This window comes from Anser anser (genome assembly GCF_964211835.1).
Source record: "Anser anser genome assembly, chromosome: 3".
Classification (NCBI taxonomy): domain Eukaryota; kingdom Metazoa; phylum Chordata; class Aves; order Anseriformes; family Anatidae; genus Anser; species Anser anser.
The window spans coordinates 89,405,596-89,426,438 of record NC_139722.1 but is presented as its reverse complement, the minus strand read 5'-3'; the positions used below and the strand labels follow the sequence as shown (position 1 = coordinate 89,426,438).

General features: G+C 68.6%; 1 protein-coding gene across 1 annotated transcript; it reads right to left on the bottom strand.

The window, feature by feature from the left end:
• Positions 1-512: 512 nt before the first annotated feature.
• On the bottom strand, positions 513-17,338 carry LOC310898125 (uncharacterized protein). The gene is made up of 31 exons (XM_083832612.1): positions 16,779-17,338; positions 14,374-14,481; positions 12,915-13,049; positions 12,292-12,423; positions 12,012-12,203; positions 11,843-11,926; positions 11,530-11,648; positions 11,314-11,428; positions 10,981-11,067; positions 10,686-10,801; positions 10,229-10,382; positions 9,911-10,002; positions 9,743-9,833; positions 9,321-9,449; positions 8,923-9,179; positions 8,683-8,806; positions 8,340-8,525; positions 8,059-8,214; positions 7,480-7,700; positions 6,897-7,074; positions 6,581-6,727; positions 6,059-6,409; positions 3,939-5,471; positions 3,519-3,599; positions 3,136-3,222; positions 2,939-3,030; positions 2,765-2,850; positions 2,170-2,236; positions 1,816-1,976; positions 1,370-1,522; positions 513-965 (listed from the first exon to the last, which is right to left on the bottom strand). Exons 1-31 carry the CDS (start codon positions 17,193-17,195, stop codon positions 730-732), a joined length of 6,087 nt encoding a protein of 2,028 aa, XP_083688738.1. The 5' UTR covers positions 17,196-17,338; the 3' UTR covers positions 513-729.
• Between the last annotated feature and the right edge of the window lie 3,505 nt (positions 17,339-20,843).

The window sequence follows — 20,843 nt, the reverse complement described above, 5'->3', positions numbered from 1 at the left end:
CCATCCTGTGCCTGCGGAGGAGAGGCTGAGCCTCGGAGCCTGCCGGGAGCGTCCTCACAGACCTGTCCTTTTTGCCTGAGGGCTGGTGCACACCCGGACGGGGCTTTGGGCTCCCTCCCCTTCCCGGCACAGACAGGAACCAGAGTGGCTGACACCAGCACGGGCTGGCGAAGCTATTGCAAAATTTTGGGACAGGGAAGCCCCCGGGGTCTGGCCACGCTCCCTGACCGTCACCACAGCATGCAGCACGCGCCTGCCTGCGGCCATCCTGCACCGAGCACGAGGCTCGAGGCTGAGCAAGTGAGGGAAACGGGGTCCAGGTGCCACGAGGGATGAGCTGGGCTGGGGACAACAGGGAAAACCACAGGACCAAGCTCCTCGGGAGATGCCAGGTGGCTCAGGCTTCCCCTCGAGCAGCACCGAGCCCGGCCACGGGAGCCCCCTCCTCTGACATGACCACCACCCACCTTCGGGAGCCCCTCTGCGGGCTGGATGAAGAAGCTCCCAGACCGCGTGTCGATCTGTTTTTTAATAAAAACGCCCCCGGCCCTGCCTGTGCTGCGTGTGGGGGGAGGCCCGGGGGCGGGAAGGGGGAGGCGGGGGTGCGGTGCAGCCCCCCCGGGCAGGCGGCGAGCGGTGAGCTGGTGCTGGCAGCGGAGACGGTGCGAGGACGGCACCCGAGAGGAGGAACACGGGCAGGCGGGGGCTTTCCTCCCCCTCGGCCGGGGTTCACTCCTTCTTGCCGAAGAACTTCTTGAAGACGGACTTGTTCTTGGGGCGGGGGGGGCCGGGGGGCTTCTCCCCCAGCGCGTCCCGCGGGCTCCCCGGCCGCGCCACGAAGGAGTGGCAGCGCGCCCTGGGCACGGCCGCCGCTTGCTCCCCGATGTACAGCGTGACCGAGTAGCTGCTCCCGGCCTCCAGCGGCTCCTGGGGCACGGCCACGGGGGTGATCTTCTGGTAGGTGGCTGCGGGAGGGAGCAGTGAGAGGCTGCCAGCCCCCCCAGAGCCCTCCCCGAGCAGGGCACGGGGTGCTGCAGCCCGCGGCGCAGGGATGGGGGCACCAGCACCGCACGGGTGGCTCTGGGGACAGGGGCGCTGGTGCCACCTCCTGGCTGTGACAGCAAAACCAGGAGCTTGCCCAGAGAAGCCGTTGTCCTCTCACTGGTAGCTGTGGGGCTGAGCACAGCCACCCTGTAGGGCGCTGGGAGATGGCACAAGGCGGGGGAGATGCCTCCTGGTGGGATGGGTGACCCACCCCGTGGCCACCACCACTCCAACGGGACAAACACCGGCAGGCGAAGCACCTCCTGCCCCGATGGGGCTGCTGGACAAGGCTGCCCCAGCCACGTGTGCCCCGACCCCACCGTACCTGAGGTGAAGGAGTAGGACCGCCGCTTGTTGGCCACCAGCCCGCAGTCGTCGTCATCTGGGCAGCCGTTGTCCCACAGCCCAGGGGATGTCCTGGGTGACCACTGCTGCTCCCTGGGCCCGGCTGCGTGGCTGACAGCCCCACGGACATCCTCTGAAGCAGAACAGAGACAGGTCAAGGAGGTGTTACAGGGACACATGCCCAGGTGGATACGTCCTCCACCAGCAGATTGCCTTGACCCCAAGGCAATCCTGCAGACGCCAGCACGGCACTATGACACAAGGCAAGGCCGCCCCAGGACAGCCCTGCATCCTCCCAAACAGCCCGGCCTCACACTCTGCCACAGAGCTCGGGCAGGAGCAGAGCAACCCCAAGAGCACCCGCTGGGGCTGCATTTGGGCAGCAAGTAGGGGAGACCCCACAGGGCCCGGAGGCGAGGAAGTCACCTGCTGCCGACGTGCCATCGGCGGGGCCGTCCTGTGCGTCCAGGGGCAGCTGCAGCCGGGCGTTTGAGCGGGGTAGCACCACGATCTCCTGGCTCTTGGCGCTCACGGCCTGATGGTGACCCTGCAGGTGGGAGCTGCCGGGGCCAGGCGCCTTGCCGAAGCTGGAAGGTAGCAGAGAGGCACAGCTCGGCTTGCTGCGGGCTGACGGAGCTTGGGCAGAGCCTCAGCGCAAGGGCCACGTGGAAGAAGAGGCTGGTACCCATCCCCTCCGTGTGGGAAAGTGCCTCGTGGCACCCCACCGCCTGCTGTGGGCCACCCGAGGCGGTGAGAGGGTAGCCCCCCCTGGCTACTCACCCCCCGGCAGCGCTGGCACCCTCGACGCACTGCGCGGCCGCCTGGAAGTAATCCACTTCGGGGAAACCTGGGCACAGGGGCAGAGAGGCACGCTGCAGCACGGGGGGGCACACGGGACACCCCAGAGAGCCCGCGGGGTGACCACCCATGGCCACCGGCTGCAGGGGCTGCGCTGGCTCCTGCAAAGCAGCCCGGGATGCACAGCCCGAGCCCCCTGGGGAACGGCGGTGGCAGTGGGGAGATGCTGCTCTGGCAGATCTCCTCGCCTGGAAGGGGCTCCCAGGCCCCACGGGAATGGAAGACGAAGGGCACGGGAAGACCAGAGCCCATTTATCATCTTCCCGAGGCTGGCTTTTTTGCTGCTGAGCCTCGGCTGACGTCAGCCCTGTTATTCCCGATTTCTAACTGTGTGCGCGGTGCGAAAACAAAGCCTCCAAATCCTGCTGGCAGAGAAGCACAGCTCCCGAGGCAGGTCAGGAGCCTGCACAAATCAGAGGCGAGGCCGTGCTTCGGCTCATCCGTCCCACACCCACCTCCAGAGGGGCTGCAACACAGAGGTGCCTGCTCCTCCCTGCCCACACCAGGGGCTGCTCACCTGAGTTTTGCTGCAGCTTGGAGACCCATTCGTTCATCAGGGACTGTGACGGGGCCCGCAGGAGGTACTCGGAGCCATCCCGCAGCCTGCCAGGGGAAGAAGAGGTCAGCAGCAAGAAAAGCGTGGCTTGTAGGTGAATCCTCATCTCCCGGGGGCCGGGCCGGGGGTACTCACTGCAGCCTGAAGCAGTTGGTCTTTTTGGTGTACTCGGTGTCTGGGGTGCAGACGGCCCCGGCCAGGTTGAGGGGAAGGGCCACCACGGAGCTCTGCAGCACAGGGAAGAGCAAAAACCACGGCAGGGTTTGCAGCTCCCCCTTCCCCAGCCGGCCACAGGGACCCCCCGTACACAGCCCCCCCTCAAGGCACCGTACCTTGAGGCTGTCCCTCCGGTCCTGGTAGAAGCACAGCGTCTGCCTCATCAGCACGGCGTGGAAGAGGCCCCAGGCGCGGCAGCTCGCCTGCGGGACATGAGCAGGGGACAGCAGTGACACAGGGGATGGTGGGTGAAGGGGTTTGGATGAGGTGCAGTGCCCCCCGGCCACCTGCAGCCCTGGGGGGGCTCTGTGCACGCGGCGGGGCCAGCATCCGTGAGGTGCTATGGGGTGCCACTATTAGGACCATCGGGGTCCTTCCCGCAGTCCCCGTGCCCCGCAGCTGTCAGGAGGCTGGGGTGCACGGAGGAGTCTGCTCACTGCCCCCCACTCCAGCAGCCCCCATGGCCCAGCACCCCGGTCCCGAAGGCGACTGACCGTACCTTCCTCCCTCCCGTCTGCAGCACGTGCTTCCTTTCCAGCGTCCCCTCCATCATCTGAAACTCCGTTTTACCAGCAGGAGCCTGCAAGCAGACAGCAGGTGAGGGAAGGAGCCCCAGATCAGCCCCAGGGCACGTGGGCTTTGTCTGACCCCCACCAGCGGGCGACACCAAATGGGACAACTGGGGCTGAATTACATCAGGGCGCCCTTTTTTTTTAGGGTCAAGTGCTGCCTTGCTAAGGCTGAGCACTGGTAGGGGAGCACCGTGCAGCTGGCACTCCCGAATTCAGCCCCTCGCTCTTCCCCACATCCCCAGCTGGAGCGCGTGAGCATCACCTCACCCCTCAGGGCCCCCAGAATCACCTAGGGCACCCTGCTACCCTGCCAACCCCGAGGGAGAGCCCCCAGCCGTGGCACTGACCTGGCTGCCCTCTCTCTCCTCTTCCCGATGCCTCCGCCGATCCCACACACCGGGGCTGTCCGAGGGGGCCGCGGACACCGTCTCCTCCATGCAGGGGGCTGCCCCGTGCCCGTGGGGGCTGCCTCCGTGCCCCTTCCCTCCCGCCGGGCTGTGCAGGATCCGGGCGGCGGAGGGGAGGGTGAACTTGGCCACCAGCACGTTGTTGGCCGCTGAGAGGATGAGGGGCCCGCCGGCGGTGTCAGAGCTGGGGGGGCTCCCCGGCGGGTGGCTGGGCGCTCGCCGCTCGCCCGCCCCGTCCCAGATGGCCTGCAGCTCCTCCTCCTCCTCCTCGAACTGCCCGTGGGCAGGGTGGCAAACCTCCCCGGCACCCGGCGCCGGGCTGGGGGGCTGCGGGGACCCCAGCGCCCACTCGAAGATGGAGAGCTGGGTGGGAGCGGCGGGGGAAGCCGGGGACCCCCCGGGCTGGGCACTGCTGGGTGGGTGCTGAGCATGGGCAACACCGGGGACGGCTCCTGCCCTGACCGGGGTGCCGGTGGGGGACGTCCCCATCTCCATCCGAGCGGCTTCACGGTGCCTGGCCCTGCAGGCGGCACCGGGGCTGCTGTCCTGGTCCAGGCGGGCGGCCAGCACGTCCTGCTCGCGGCCGAGCTGCTCGTGCAGCACGCTGATGTGGGGCGGCCGGCCCGGCCTCGAGTCCGGGAGGTGTTGGCTGGTGCTGGCGGGGTGCCGCGGGCTCCTGCGCTCCTTCCCGGCGCTGCGGGCGGCCTCCGGGCCCCGCGCCTTGTGCCGGCCGTAGCTGGGGTTGAAGCTCACCTCTTCAAACCACGTTCCTCGCTCGGCTTTGGGGGACACCCCCAGGTCATCGCCAGGCTGCCGGGGACTGTGCCCGCCCGTGTCCTCCTGCCGCCCGGCCTCTCTGGGGGGCTCCCACCACCTCACCCCCCTGCCCTTCCTCTCTTCCTCCTCCTCCTCCGGCGGTGCTGCGTCTCGGAGGCGCCCCAGCACCGCCACATCCTTGGGCAGCTCCAGGCTGAGCACGGAGCCCAGGGAAAGGTGGGGGCACGTGGCCTTCAGCCCCTGGCGAAGCGTGGCTCCAGGGGGATCGCGGCGAGGTTTGGGGTGCTGGGGGGCCGCCCCGCACTCGGCGTCGATGTCCCGCACCAGGGGGTTCTTCACGTAGAGCAGCAGCTCCCCGAGCGGGGGGGCGGGGGTCCCCGCCGCCTTCCTCCAGCCGCACTTGAGAGGCCACGTGTTGCTGGGGCCGTGCCGCTCCTCGGGCAGGGGCTGCAGGGAGCTGGCGCCCATGATCCCCTGCAGCGTCAGCAGCCGCGCCTGCTCGGCCCTCGCCCGCTCCCTCCTCTGCAGGCTGTTGAAGAGGGAGCCAGCGCCGGCCTTGGGCAGGGTGTGGGAGGCGGCCGGCGTGCCGGAGCTGGGTGCCGGCGGGCGGCAGGACGCGGCAGGCGCCCGCTTTGCTGGCTGCGGCGTGCCGGCGCTTTTCCTGGCCTTTTCCCCGTAGCTCTCCTCCAGCAGCACCTGCAGGCACAGAGGGGCGGGGAGGGGTGACCCCCGGCTCCTGAAAACGCTTCGCCCAGCACCCCAAGGGCTGTGCTCTTCCCCATCCCCAGCCCTCAAAATGGGCCCTGCCTGGAGGAGCTGGAAGAGCACCTCCTGTCCCTTGGGGCTGCCCCCCAGCACGGGTCTGGAGCAGGCGGGTCCACACCATGCAGCCACTCCGCCCCACATGCGGCCTCCTCCCCGGGCTGTTACCTCTTCCGCCGGGTGGCGAGGCGGCTTTCTCTTTCGCTTTAAACTACCCCAAGTGTTTCCTACAAGCCCCTGGCAACGCTTCCAAAAGTTTTTACAGCCTGAGGGTTTAGTGGCAGGGAGCTGAGCAGGGGGAGAGAGAGACAGAGAGGGGTGTTGGGTGCGCGGGGGTGAGGAGCTGCAGCCAGGGAAGTGCAGGAAAGGGGTGGCACAAGCTGGTCCTTAGCCCTCGGGAGTCGCTTGACATCCAGCAGAGACTTGCGCAGGCCAGGCAGCTCGCCTGGGGACAGCCCGGCTGGGTGCCACCACGGAGGACACCCAGGAGCCCTACAAGCCCCCCGCCCAGCCCCACGTACCGTCCGCGGTGCCTCCTCTATCTGCACCTTCTTCTTCTCGCCCTTCTTGCCGATGCTCAGGATCAGGTTGACCGTGCCCCCCAGCCCGCCGGGGCCCCGCGGCGGCAGCAGCAGCATGGAGGTCTCGGAGGGATCCCAGGCCAGAGCCTGTTCGGGGGTTCCTGAGATGCTGGGGTCCCCCCAGCCCCGCTCCCCTCCCGACGGGGTGTCTGAGAGAGGTGATGCTGGAGGGGAGACCGCTGCTCCTGCCGGCACCCGCGGCTCTGGTCCTTGTGCGGGCACGGGGGGGGAGCAGGGAGTGCACCTCGCTGGGCTGAGGATGCTCTCCTGAGCACATGGGGCACGCTGCTCCTGGGGAATGAGACAGGAGGGGAGGTGAAGGACGGGCTGCACTTCGTCAGGACAGTCCTCCTTTCGTCCTGCCTGAGTGTCCCAGGGGTGTCACCACACAGGCGTAGCACGTTCCCATCTACTCGTGCGCCGCCTGCTCCATCAGCGCTCTCAGCGCAGCTGGGTACTCACCTGGCCGGCAGGGGATGCTCTCAAGGGGCTCTCGGGGTCCCTCCTCTCCTCCTGCTTGCTCCCGGCGTCCCGCTGGTGCCTCTGCGCTCGCCAGCGCACCAGCACCCAGCCCAGCATGCTCTGCAGCTCCTCCAGGCGCTCCTGGATCTGGAGGGACGGAGATGCTGGGTGGCCTGCCAGGACCCCGGGCCCCAGGGCCCCGTGCCGCTCGCCAGGCTCCGTGCCCACTGCCCGCTCTATCCTCCAGGGACTGTCCCTGCAGGATTCCCGTGGGATGCCGAGGGTGGCTCCCCCGTCCTGGCTCTCCGCCGCTTACCGTGGCGCTCAGGTAGTGCTCCTCCGACACCAGCTGCTGCCCCGCCGCCGCCAGCTCCTCAAACTCCTTCAGCTTGCCCTCGATCTTCTTTTCCAGCTCCTCACACTGAGTCTCCAGGAAGCCGTGGCTGCTCGGGCTTTCGGAGAAGATCTGAGCCCGCGTGTCTTCCGTCCAGGAGCTGAGGGCACACAAAGGACGGGCTCAGGGACAACCCAGGGAAGCCATGCCCAACCTGCGCTCATCTCCCACAGGATGTGGCTCCTCGGGGATGCCAAGATGCCCTTTGGCCCTGACGGCTGTGCAGGGCCTGAGGTCCCCCCCGACATCCGTCCCTGTGCTGGCACCATCTTTGGGATGGCTTGGTGATGGGGTGGCTTCAAGCAAGGCCTTGCAGCCCTCAGGGGCTGGCCTGAGCAGGCTGCTGTGTGCGTGCAGACCAGGCACAGCCCCTCATTTCGGGCTCCAGCTGCTCCCAGCTCCAGCACTGCCCACGTAACGTGTGAGCATCCCCAGCTCCGGGAACGCCACGCTCCCAGCAGCTCCCCCGCCGCAGAGACAACCCCGTCGGCTCATCACCACTTACATCATGGCCAAGTAATCCCTGAAGAAGTGCCGCAGCCGGCCGGCCTGCTGCACGTGGGCACGGGTCTGCCGCAGCAGCTCCCGCAGCCCTGCCCACGCCCGCAGCGTGTCCTGCACCTCCCGGCCGACGGGGCACAGGCGAGCAGGGCAGAGCTCTTGCAAGCGGGCAGCTGCCTGCTCCAGCTCCTCCAGCTGCCCCTGCAGGGTCTCCGATACCGCACGCTGAAGACCAGAAGGGTAAAAAAAAAAAAAAAGGCTCAGGATGCTGAGGGTGACATGGCGAGGCAGAGTTTTCTCCGTGCGGTTTCCCCGCCCGCCCGCTCTGCCCGCCTGAGTCACCAGCCCGCCGGCGGAAAGATGAGCGAGGTGCTGGCAGCCGGGCGCTGGCACACGGGAGCTGACGCAAGCTCTTCTCCCCTTCCCTGGCCCGGGCTGGAAAATTCCAGCCCAGACGCCGCAGCGCGCCAAGGCTTACGACACCTGGGCCCCCGGGGGCCAGCGCCTCCCCGGGATGGCCCCATCCTGCCCGGACACCTCCCCGCCACGTGCCCGGCCGGCCGCGGGGCTCCCCAGGGCTCACCTCCATCTCCTGCTGCCGGCTCTGCAAGCCCTGCAGCCCCGGGAGGTCCTTCTCGCTCTTCACCGTGGTGAAGCCGCTCTCCGCTTGGGCAGTGTCGCGAGCCAGGGCCTCGGCGCTGCACCGAAGGGCCTCCAGGCGCGGGGACACCTCTGCCACCTGGGCGGGAGGAGGGCGGGCAGAGATGAGCCCCGCCGTGGGACCCCTCCCAGCCAAGTGGCACGTGCAGCTGTGTGTGGGCCACCCGGGTTGCGTCCCTGAAGCCCCGTGTCCCCGTCCCCTACCAGGCGCTCCAGGCTCTCCGTCTCCGCCGCCACCTCCATGACTCGCTCCCGCTCCTTCACCGCGTCGTTCAGCATCTCCACGGCCTCCTGCAGCTCTCCCAAGGGGCTGCTCACCTCCTTGCTGTCCTCAGCCTGCGCCGAGAGCAGGGGAAAAGCCCCCTGCGAGCCACAATGCCCGCTCCCTGGCTGAAGCCAACAGAGACATCGGGCGTGAGAGAGATGCGGAGCAACCCCCAAAGCATCCAGGATGGAGAGGGGCAGCCCCCCTGCAAGCCTCAGACCAACCCTTGGGCCGGCCCCAGCTGCTGGGCAATCCCAAAGGGCTCCCATCCCCGCTGCTCACCTCCCCGGATCCCTGCCGGCTCCGCGCCTCCTCCTCTTGCAGGTTCTGCAGGAACTCGGACAGCACCAGGGAGTCGCGCAGGTCGGCGGCTCGGCGCCGCAGGGCTGCCTGCACCTGTGCCAACCTACGGGGACAGGCGTCCGTCAGGGACACCGGGGCCCCCTGCACCTCCTTGGGTGGAACATCCTCCTCCCTGTGTACCCAGGGACCGGAGAGGAGGCAGCCTCCCCTGCTACTCACTTCTCCTCCACCATCTCCACCTTCCTCTGCATCTTCCTCGCTCCCTCGTGCTCTGCGGGCGTCTCGCCCGCCGCCTCCTCCCGCAGCGCCTGGAGCTTGATGCCGCACAGCAGGAGCTGCCTCTCCAGCTGGCCCGTCCCCTCCAGGTCCCTGCGCAGCTCCGCGGGGCTCCTCATGGCGGCTGGCTCCGAGAGCGACCCGGCCACGGCTTGCAGCCACCGCTCGGCGCGGTCCAGCTCCCCCACCAGCCTCAGTGCCTGCGGGGACAGCGGGGAGGTGGGACCGGCCCCATCGCCCCAGCTTCCAGCCAGCCAGGGTTGCAGGAGCCAGGCTGGTGGCCAGACATCGGGTGGCCGCGGCACTGCTGGAGCAACGTGCGGGTGATGCCGGTCACTCACCTTATCGATTTCCCGCAGCACGGCGCCGTTCTCCTGGTGCTTCCTCTGCAGGTCCTCCCACAGCTCGCCCAGCTCCCGCAGCATGGCCTCCACCTGGGGGCTCCCCACGCCCGCTGCCTCATGCCCCTCCTGGAGGCAGGGACAGCGCTCAGGATGGGTCCTGCCCCGTGTCCCCACACTGGAGGGGGCTCACCAGGGGCACAGCCATGCTGGACCCTGCCCTTCCCAGCTCTCTGCGTCCCCCATGGGAGCTGGGTGGCTGCCATGAGCCACGCTCTCCTTGAGCGGGGATGCAGCCTGCTGAGGAGCACGGGGACACGTGCACCCACAATTAATGGGGAGTGGGAAAGGGGGACCCCACTACGGATGGCCTGGGAGCGAAGGGGCAGGGGGACACGGCTGGGCTCTCGGGGAGACGTTACCGTGCTTGCCACCTGGCAGACATCCTGCACCTGGGCCTCGGGGGGCCGCGTGCCCCGCTCAGCCTCCACCTCTCCAGGACCCCTCCTCCTCCTGCGGAGAGGGGGACGGTCAGCCACGGGGACCCCCACTCCGTCCCACTCCTGAGAGCCACCTCCGCGAGCCCGTACCTCCTGCTGTCTCCTCCCGCTGCTGGAGAGCCGGGGCTGCTCTCCTCGCCTCGCACATGCTCCGCCGTCCTCCTCGACACGTCCTTCTGCACCTGCAGCACCAAGGCTCCCATGTCTCCTCCGCCCGGCCCCAAACGTGCTTTGCTTTGCCGTGGGCCGGTCACGGGGCTCGTTGCTGCAGCTCGCTGTATCTGAGCCACGGCAGAGCGCCGGGCTTGGGCTTTGGCCAACGACCAGATTCCCACAAGTTCGGCCGGCTTCCTACCACGGAGGCCCTGGAGAGGCCGGGGGGAGGCAGGGCTGAGCTGCCGTGCTCACCATGCTGCTGCCGGGATCTCTCTTCTGCTTGTCTCCTGCGTCCTTCCCCACTGGCTCCCGCCTGCTGCCATCTCTGTGGGGCTCAGTGCTTGCAGCCACAGCTTCTCCCCCTGGGAAACCACTTCCCAGAGCCAGTGCTGGAGCCTTCTCGGTCCTGGAAAGGGGCAGGGAGTGAAAGGAGGTGCAGGGGGGGGCAGAGGATGGAGAAAAGAGAGCCCCTAGGTGGAGAGAGCCCCTAAAGCTCACTTTTCGTGGTCCAGATCACCCCCTGTTTTCCAGAGGAGATCAAGGCATGGAAAAAGGAGGGAACCCTCTAAGGTCACGGCACCATGAACCTGACCAAGGAGCCCAGACCCCGGGGCTAAGCTGCAAACCCAAACCTCTTCTTTCCACAGCCAGATGCAGCCACCACCAGCTGCTCCAGGCCTCAGGGGAGCAGGGCTAGGGGCTGCCCTACCTCAGCGCCTGCTGGAGCTGGGCCCAGCTCTCCTTCACGTCTCGGTGCTTGGGGGTGACTCGGGCTGCCAGGCTGGGCTGCAGGCTGAGGAGCTGCGACACGGTCACGTCCAGCATCTGCAGGACAGGGGAGCGGTGGCAGGGCCGGCAGGAGACGAGCTGCACACGGTGGATGTGGGGTGCACACCGAGCCCCCAGCCCCACTGGTGCCAGCGCTGACCCCACGAGGCACGCAAGCCCCCCGTCCCCCAGGATGCTCCCAGGGCTCAGAGGACGAGGCCGACACCCGCACTTACCATCACCTGGCTGGCTATGTCCCTGACATCCCGATCCCGGCTTGCCTCGGCCTCCCCTTGCTTCCCCACACCGCAGACGCTCCTCCACTGTAAGAAGAAGCCGCAGTCAGTGCGGGGAGGGGGACAAGACCCTGCCCTCAGCTCTGGCGTGTGCATGTCCCTCCAGCCAAGCTACATTTGCCGCTCTGTGTCTCCCCACCCCACGCTGGGCTCTGCCCCCCAGCTCTCACACCCTGAGGACGCTCCATCCGCGGCAGCCTCCACGCAGGGGACGAGAGCGGGGTGCTCCCCCCCCCCAATTATGCTCTGCACGGGGCTGTGCGAGGCTGGTACCTTGGCGTGGATGGCACCCAGCAGGGCATCCGCTTGCTGGAGGAAGGCAGCGACCTCCAGGGCCAGCTGCAGAGCCTCGTGATGCTCCTTCAGGGTGCCCTGCAGCCGCAGCCACCTGCGCAGAGGGAATTGCAGAGGTGAAGGGCGGCTCGTGTCGCAGCGCTGCCCTATGCCAGCTGCAGGCCCCTGCTTCATCGCCCCGCTGCCTCCGCTCACATTTTGTTGAGGTGCTTGCGCCGGGCTGAGACGCTCCTGCTCTCGCTTTTGCCTTGTTTCTCCAGCTTCTGAGCCAGGCTGTTGAGCTCCTCGTGCAGGCTCTGGAAGTGCTGCTCCTCCTGAGCCGAGCAGAGGCAGAAATCAGCACCCACCGTCCATCCCTCCGGCCGCGCTCTCCGAGACCTCGCACCTGAGCCATGCCCCAGCTTTGGGGGCACTTGTTGGGTTTCGGAGAGCAGCTTGGGTGGGCAAGGGCCAGCCTGCCACATCCCAAGCCGTAAGAGGGAGGGGATGGAGGCCGAGCTCCCCCCACCTGCTTCAAGTCGAGGATGCGGCGGGTGAGCTGGATCTTGTCCGGGCTTTCCTGCAGGAGGGCCGCCAGGCAGGGCTTCTCCTCCTGGGACAGGGGGAGGCTGTGAGCAAGGGGGGGGGACGTGGCAGCCCGCCCCCGGGGCACGCTGCCTGCCGCCCGCTGCCCGCACCTTGTGGCGGATCCAGGCCTCGAGCCGCTCCGCTTTCCTGCTGAAGTCCTGCAGGCTGCGCAGCCCGCCCAGGGCCCGGCTCTGGCTGGCGGCCGTCTGCTTCAGGAGCTGCCACTGCTCCCGCAGGGCCTGCAGCTGCCTCCGCACCGCCTCGGCGCCGGGGCTCGGCCTGCACGTCAGCTGCTCGCCCATCTGCGGGGCGAGGGACCCCATCGGTCACGGGGGGCTCGCAAAGAGCCCGGGGGGGCTCCACGGGGTGAGCGCCGCAGCCCGGCCTCACCTGGCTGAGCTTGATCAGGGTGTTCTCGAAGTCCTTCATCTCCCTCTGCAGGGTCTGGGCCACCTGCTCCCAGCCCTGCAGGTCGCAGCCGTCCTTCAGGTCCCGCAGCTTGCCTCGCACCCAGCCCTCCGCCTGCGGTGTGGGAAGAGCCGTGTGGACGGACGCCTCCGCCAGACCCCACCGAGGACGTGGCATTGAGAGGCTGGGGGGCTGCCCAAACCCCCCCGGGCACAATGGGGCTGGTGAAGGAGCCGGCGGTGACGGGAAGGCGAGCAGCATCTCCCTTCTCTCCTCCCTGCCCCAACCCCTCTCTCCGCCGCCCTGTTCCCATGCAGCGGGCGAGGGAAAGCAGGAGGAGGAGGAAGAGGAGGAGGAGGAGGAGGAGGACCGGGGGCGGGAGGCGAGCGTGCACGTGGGGAGGAAGCGGGGCCCCGGTGCGGGCTGACCCCCTCTCCCCGGGGCTGACAGCCAGGCGGAGGCGGCCAAAGATGATCTCACGCCGCAACAATGGCTCCGCTCGAGGCCGGCCGCGCAGCCCTCCCCGCGGCGCACCCCACCCGCAGCCCGCGCGGAAGGCGGCCGGACCCGGCCCTGTTCCCCCTGCGCCCCCCGGGCGGGCTCACCTGCAGCATCTCCCGGTTGAACTGTGCGAGCAGGGGGCTCGGGTCGAGGAGGGTGGGTGCTCCCGCGACACTTCGCCCAACGCTTCTCGGGGCCGCCGGCTCCTTGCTCCTGGGGCTCTCTTTGTGGGGTGCCAGCTGGGGGGGGCAGAGGCGGGGAGGTCAGCGTGTCACCCCAGGGAGCCCTCCCTGCTGTCCCCAGGGGAGAGCGAGTTTTGGAGGCCCAACTAAACTACGCCAGCCTGCCCCGTCCCTCATCCTGTTGCTTTGCTCACATATTTGGAGCGCGCTCACCCCATCCCCAGGCGCAGCCTGCAGGGGGCTGGCCAGGCCGCCCCTCAGCCCCGGGTCGCTCCCAGCACCCCGGCTTGTCCCTGTGCCATCTGGGGGTTTCAAGGAGTGTACATGCCCACGGTGTTTGCTCGGTGTCACCCTCGGGGTGCTCCTGGGTCACCCCGTGGGGGACAGAAGGGCGCAGAGCGACCCAGGGAGACCCCCAGCCCAAGCGAGTGGTGGCGGCGGGGGGAGAAGCGCGGCATCGCCCCCGGGGCTCGGCCTCGCGGGCGGGCGGCGCTGACGAAATGCTCTGTCAGGGCTCCAGCTCTGCCGGGGGCAACGGCGAAGGTCAGCCAGCACAAGGAGCTGGCCCCCCTCCAAGCGCAGCCCTGGGCCCAGCTGCACGGAGCCCGGGGGGAGCGCGGCCTCTCCCAGGCGCTCGTTCCCAGCACGGGGCCCTGCTGCCCCCGGGGACCGAGCTTCCCCCTGGCCCCAAATCCGGGCACCGCAGGGGCTGCTTTCGAAGCTGGGGCCACCCCAAGCCGGAGCTGAGCTCGTTGTGCCCCAGCTCGAGGCAGGAGCAGCCCCCGGGCACCAGCTCAGCCCTGCTGGAGAAACCTCCCCCAGGCCGAGCCCTGAGCCCAGCCAGGGGTGCAGAGCCCCCAGTCGCCTCCGGGCAGGCTCCTGGCACGGGGCAGCAGTCCTGGGGGGGGCTCGGCGCACCCACGCATGCCAGGGTGTTACCTCCTGGGTGCAGAGCTGCAGGATTCGGGCGAGCTTCAGGCTCTCTAACCACTCTGGCATGCGCTGCCCCGCTGATGACATGGGAGTCGCTTTTCAAAGCCTCTCTGCCTAACCACAAGAACTAGAGAAATCTTTTTTTTTTTTTTTCTCCTCTTTTTTTTTTTCCTGCTTTTTTAAATAGCAACACAGATTCTCAGGCCCTCCTGCGACTCCGTCATCCTCAGCCTCTTGACACAGCCAGTGCTGGAAGAGCCCGTAACCCAGCGCCCTGCAAGCCCTAAACCCCAGCCCCTGTGCCCCCTGGCGATAGATGCACCCCGTTTTCGGCAGATGCCCGCATGCACCTCTGGGCTCCGTGCTCCTCGGCAGCAACCCCCCAGCCCCATTTGCTCATCCCCAACCCCTTGGACACCCCTTCCCAGCAGCGTGCGCAGGGACGTACCGCCTCGAAAGGGGAACCTCTGTCCACCGGCGAGCAGAAACCGCCGGCCTGGGGGCTCCCAGCCTCCTGCTTGTCGTCCTCCACGTCCACATCCTTCCTGAGATAGACCTAGAGGCGGGGAAGGCGCAGCCCCGTCAGCCTGGCAGCAGCTGAGTGGCCGCAGGAGGTGGGTGCCAGCGGCAGAGAGTCTGGCAGCGCTCCTGCACACCCCCCTGCAGCAGCCACAGCCCCTGCTTGCAGGCGAGAGCTTCCGAAGCTGCTTTGCTTGGTGCTGTCTTCATTTTAGCTTCCACACACACGCATTTTTTTTTTCTTTTTTCCTCTTGATTCGACTCCAAAACCAGCAAAAAACCCATCCACCGGCTGCTGGCAGTGCAAGCCCGCTCTCACGGTGGGCAGGCTTGGCGTCCCCAGCCTCCTCCGCTGCTACAGGGCAGAGGAAAATGTGAGCCCCATGGGCTGCCGGCACCTGAAGCCGGCGGGGCCGGGAGGCAAGAGTTAAGAGGGTGGCTGACTCACAGGGAAGGGCTCCCGTGGGATGGAGGGGCCGGGGTGTGAGCAGGAGAGGCAGGAGGAAGGCAGGCCAGGCACGGTGAGGAGGCCCGGGATGAACTCCACATTACCTTAGCCTCCACGCCGCCCGAGCCCAGGGCAAGACGCGCGTGGGATCGCTTGGACCGTGCTCAAGGGCAGTCCCTCTGACCCTCTACGCCCATCAGATGCCATTCAGGACCCCATGAAGCCCCTCTGGTAGGCAGCGGTGTCCCAGGCTGGCTGCAGCCCGCGAGCCCCCCGCACCCAGCCGCGGGGGCCGTGCCCACAGGTGACGGGGGAGCTTTATTTAGGGCCCCGTCCCGCGCCCCGCCGGCGGCAGGAAAACAGTGCTGGCGGCACAGGGATGACTTCATCCTTCCCGCACTGGGGCCGGTCCCTCTGGCCGGAGCTGGGTTCTCGCTCGGGCGGAACAAACCCTTCCTCTCGCTGCCCTTGGAGGCTGAAGGCTGCCGAGAGGGAGCGGTGCCTCCCACGCGAAGCAGAGGTGCAAAGGCTCACGCTCCTGGCCTCACACACGTGTGCATCTGCACGCGAACACACACACACACGTCTTCTTGGCTGGCGGCTAGGGATCAGAGGAGAAACTTCTTCCTCGGTGCCCACGAGGTCACGGCCGCCGGCAGGAACACAGCCTTCACAGCCACACGCGGAACGAGCGCAGCGGCCTCAGCTGCCTCCTCTGAGGAGGTTTCTGTCCCTCGCTAAAAGCAAAACTAACACGGCACACACGCTTGCTGCGGTCCCTTAGAAGGGTAGGTGCCAATGACTTCACGCGAGCAAAAGGAGCGGTGCCAGAACCCTTCCAGGCTGCGGCTGCATTGTGCTCGTCCCGTCGGAGGTCCCGGCCTCCCGCAGGGCTGGGAGCTCGCAGCAGAGCCGAGGCCGGGGCTGGGCTGGTGGGGGCCGCGGGGCAGGCTTGGGAGAGCCCCGGCAAGCTGCCGTGCCTGCCCTCCAGCCTCCCGGGGGACAGCTCTCCCTGCCCTCCTCCGGCTGCCACCCCGCGCCGCACGCCGCTTGCCCGGTGCCCTGGCTCTCTCCCTGCCTCCCCCGAGCTCCATCTTGCAGCCTCCCTCCCAGCTCCACCCCCCCACGCCGTGCAGGCAGCGAGGGCCGATCCTGGCACCGTCCTGCGCCCCGAACAGCACCTCCGGGGTGAGCGCCTTGTACGAACGAGGGGAGCCCTCACGCTGATGCCCCTCGGGCTGCGCAGGCTCATGCCATGAGGAGCTGCCTGCGTGCTGAAGGGCCCGGCGGCTCTTGCGAGGCTGCGCCTGGCCTTTATTGGCAATGAAGAAGAGGGTTTTGGCAGCCGGCTGCACGGCTCTCCCCGGCGCTACCCCGCCGCGAAACCAGCTGCTGCGGGTCGGGGTTAAAGCACAAGGAGATCCTGGCGGGGTCTCCGAGCCGCCCCGCTCCCCATCCCTGCCGCACAGGGGGTCTCTCGGGGCGTCCGCCGGTGCCGAAACGCAGAGGGCAGGCTGCCAGGGCTCCCGGGTCCTGCTCCCGGCCGTGGCGGGGGCCGGGCGGGCAGGAGCCTTGTCCTGGCTCTGCCTCACCGCGCGGCCCTTCGTGAGTCACTTCCCTTCTCCCAGCCTCGGTTTCCCCTCTGGTAAAAGAGCGGGGGGCGAGTTCCCAGCTCCCCGCACGCAACCGCGCAAACCGCAAGCATCCGAAGGGCTGAGCCCCCCAGGGCTCGGGCCGTGGGGCCGAGCTTTCCCACCCCACGTTCGCCCCGGGCTGGCCGGTCCCCAGCTCGCCCTCAAGCACCCCGCAGCCCTCCCGCCGCAGGAGCTGATCCAGGAGCCGGCCCCGAAGCGGGACGGGGAGCGGGGTGCGAGGGGAGCGCTTACCTTGAACTGAGCCTTCCCCGTCCTGCTGTTGTTGTTGTTGTGGTTCCTCTCCCCGCCAGCCCGGCCGGGGTCCCCGGACCCCCCCGCATCCCCGGAGCCGGCCTCCCCGTGCCAGTTGGAGAGCGTGATCTTCTTGATGGAGCGCGCCAGGGAGCCCCGGCTCAGCCTCTCCTCCTCGCCGCCTTCCTCCCCGCGGCGGGGCTGGCCGGGGGGCCCGGCGGGACCCCCCCTGGCCTGGGCCAGGTAGAGGGAGATGCGCTGGTTGAGGTCTCTCCGGAGGCCCCGGTGGTTGTCCAGCGCCGAGGCGAGGGCGATGCCGGGGCAGGCGTCGGCTGCGAAATCGGCGGCGCACTTGGACAGGGAGAGCTTGGTGCTGATGGTGAAGGGCTGCACCTTCCTCGCCGTGCTGCCCGACATCCTCCCGCTCCGGCCGGGGCTCCGGGACGGGGAGGAGGCCCGGGGGAGCCGGGGGGGCTCCGGGGATCCGGCTCGGGCTGCTCGGGGCGAAGCGGCGCCTCTGCTCCCCCGCTGCCGGAGCCCGCCCCGGAGCGGGCGCGGCGGTGCCGGGGCCGCCCCTCGCCGGGGGGGCGCTCAGCGGGGCGGCCCCGCGGCGGCCGGGGGGGGCTCCGGGGACCCGGCTCCCATGGCCCGCGGCTCGGGAGGCTTCGCCGGCCCCTCCGCCCCCGCCGGGGCGCGTCCCTTCCCTTCCCCTCCCCTCCCCGGTGCCGGTGCCGGTCCCTCCTCCGGCGGCGGGCAGCGCAGGGGAGGCGGGGAGGCGGCGCCGCGCCCGGCCCCCCCTCCGCCGGGCCGGCTCAGCCGTCCACCTTCTTGTGCAGGTTGAGGATGCAGAGCAGGCAGGTGAGCAGGGCCTGGCGGCTCTCCCCGGAGCGCAGCCGGCGGCCCAGGCGGCGGAGAGGCGGCAGGAGGCGCTTGCGGGCCAGCAGCAGCAGGCGGCCGAGCAGGGCGCGCAGCAGCGGGGCGGCGAGCGGTGGGGCGGGCATGCTGCCCCCCCCCTGCGGCACGGGGAGCCCTCGGCACCGGGAGCCGCCGCCCCGGGGAGATGCTGCGCTCCGGGGCAGCTCGGAGCGGGGTCACCTCGGAGCGGGGTCACCTCGGAGCGGGGCGCAGCTCGGCTCCCCGATGCTCTTCACCGTCCTGGGGAGCTTTCCGCCCTCGTGCCCCCGCTCTGCCTCTTTTCCAAGAGGAGCCCGTCCCGCTCAGCGCCCGCCGCGCGGACCCGCCGCTGGCCCGAATGGCAGGGACGCCTTCGCTGCGGGGGATAACGACGGTATATATAAAAAAAAAAAAAGACACCCAAAAAGCCCCCGCAGCAGGCCGCCCATTTAAATGCCCCCTCCTCCCTGTAAGCGATACTGCCCCGACCCCATCTGTCGGGGTGGCGGTGGCGGGGAGGGAGGGACAACATCTGCCCACCGCAGCAACGTGGGCTGTGGGGCAGGGTCCTGTTTCACACCCGAGCTGGCAGCCGGCCCCAAAATACGCCTCTGTCATCCTCCGCCAGCTGCCACCCCGCTCCCCAAGGGACAGGAGCGCCCAGGCAGGGGATGCCACGAGGCACCGAGCACCAAGCAGACGGGCGTTTGGGGCACGCGGGGCGCTCCCCAGGGAAGAGAGGCTTGCTGGTGGTGCCGGACAGGCCAGCGGGCTGGGGGAGGCACGCTCGGTGGGATGAGGGCGCAGGCAGGAAGGTGCGTGCCGCAGGTCCGTGCCCTTCCGCTTCCCGCCTGTGTCTAACCCTTGTTTTGTTCCCGGTGGCTGTCTGGCTTCATTTCCTCCCCTTGTTGTTCCCTTCAAAAGCCCAGCCTGCAAGCCCCTGCTCTTGGCTCCCGGTCAAGCAGAATTTAGGAGAAGGGGGAGACGCGAGGGCCTGAACGCTACTGCTGTCCCCACGTCCCAGCCTGTGCCCATGGAGCCCCATCAGGGCGGCGCAGGCAGGGTGACCTTTCCCAGCCCCGCAGATTCCTCCTGGGGAGCCGGGGACGGATGAGGGAAGAGGGCTGGCCGTGCCTCAGCGCAGGGATGCCACGTGCCTGAATCAGAAGCAGCTCCGGGCCCGGGAGCCGCACGGACCGGGGCTGACGTCAGCCCCCGGGACTGGCCTCCCCCGGCCTCCGCTGCGGTCGGAGGGCTCCTGTGCCAGCAGCAAGAGGAGCCCTGGTGAAGGACACGGGACCTGAAGCTTTGCTGCAGCTGCAACGGGGTTTGTGTGTCCCCGGGAGGGAGCCTGTCCCCGTTTTTTATCGGGGAAGCGGAGGGCGCAGCGCGTGGCCTGGTGGTGAGGCTCCTGGGGCTGCTGTTACGTGGCTGACCCCAGCTGAGCCCTTTCCTCTCTCCGTGCCTTGATCTCCCCAGCAGGTACGTGCTGAGGGGAGAGAGCAGAGATCTTACTCCCTGGGGAGCTTTGCCCATCCCTAGGGAAAGCCCAAGACATCGAGCCGGTGGGGACGGGGAGCCGCCCATCGGCGGTGCCCACGGGGGCGATCCCCGGGGCTCGGTCCCAGGAGAAAGGGAGGCAGCGGCCAAGCACGGAGGTGATGCTGCGCCTTCCTGGGGACCTTACCTGGCGCAGAGGGTGGGGATTGGAAAACCCCTCTGGAACAGAGGGATTGCAGAAACCTGCCTCTTCCCGAGGCACGAATGCAGGTAGCAGCAGAGGCGGCTGCTCCGCTGCCGGAGCCAGGTACTTGCGACACCCAGCTGAAAGCGGGGCAGGGCTTGTTTGCCAAGCTGCTGGGGCTCGTCAAGAGGCCGGTTTGTTGTGCCAGCAACACGGAGGGTTGCCAAGCCCTTTTCCCCAGCTGGGAGGTCAGGGCCTTGAGCCTCGTTTCACATCTGGGCAAGAGCACGGCCCAGGGGAACGGTCGGTCCCTGCTCCTCTGGTGGGGCAGGCACAGAGCTGCAGAGGGAGCGCGGTCTGCAAAGAGAATGAAATCCCACCGGTGTCTGCTTTCTTAACCCCAATAACAAGAAAAGGGGCACTGAAGTCCTGTGTCCCCACCTATGGCTTGGACCAAGTCCTTCAGGACACGCAGAGCCCTGCTGTAACCTGTCAGTGCTCCTGCACGCTGTTCTCTTGCTCTCTCCTTTTCCCTCCTGCCCTTCATCCCTCTCCACCGAGGAGCTGAAAGTCCCTCACCACCTCGACGGCTCCTTTGTTGCCTGCTACCTACCAGGCCGCTTCCCCTCAGGCTGCCCATTTCTCTTCAGAATACCAATTGTGCACCCAGGTCTCCCCACATAACCACCAGGGAGGGACCATGCAGGGACACATCCCGTGGCCCCTGCTGGGGGGAGACGGCCGCACCCCCTCCTCGCCTACCCATGCTGCCAGCTACAGGGACAGCCCCGGAGCCCCAGGGATTCATAAAATCCCTCTCCTGCTGGCCTTGGTGGCAGCTGTGCTGGCCGGGAGGGTGTCGGGGAGCACGGGTGACAAGCGAGCCCCGGCCCCATGCGGGAGGAATGCAGGCGCTGGGTGCCGGGGCAGGCGAGCGCTATAAATAGTTTGTTTAACGCTCCGTGGCCAGGCCCCAAAAGCATTCCCCGTGCTGCCGGCAGCTGCTGAAAAAGGCCGAACCCAGCAGCTGCCGGGCGGCACTCAGCCCCCGGGACCCCCCGGCCCTCCCCAGGGGCAGCGTGCCCACGGGGTCCCCGCTCCCCTCGCCGGGTGGCCGGACCCAGGGTGTCCCTCGGGCTCACCGGGGAGCTGCCTTGGTGGGGGGGCTGCTCCCCGCACCAGCACCCGGCTGTGGGTGCAGGAGGATGGGAAGGGGGCTTTATCCCCCCCTCCAGCCCTCTGCTGGCACAAAGGCCCCTTGTGCCCACGGGAATGACATTCCTGCGGCTGCGGGACGCGAGGGGGAGACGGGGCCAGAGCCTGGGGCAGCTGCTGGGGACAGGTGGGGACGGCCACGGTCCTGTGTTAGGCTGGGGGGGGACAGACACGAGCAGCTGGAGGGGGACCCCCGGGCGGGTGAGCACCCAGGAAGGGGTGCTTTGTGGGGGGGGGAACGAGCCGAGCCACGTTGTGGCATTAGCTGGCAG

What these genes read in the sequence shown, in the direction of transcription:
- LOC310898125 (XM_083832612.1), bottom strand. Translation starts at nt 17,195, where the DNA reads ATGTCGGGCAGCACGGCGAGGAAGGTGCAGCCCTTCACCATCAGCACC. An exon ending in AGGCCTGGATCCGCCACAAG is followed by an intron (nt 11,927 to 12,011) that starts GTGCGGGCAGCG and finishes CCCCTGTCCCAG; the next exon opens with GAGGAGAAGCCCTGCCTGGC. An exon ending in GAGATCCCGGCAGCAGCATG is followed by an intron (nt 10,003 to 10,228) that starts GTGAGCACGGCA and finishes TTGGTGCTGCAG; the next exon opens with GTGCAGAAGGACGTGTCGAG.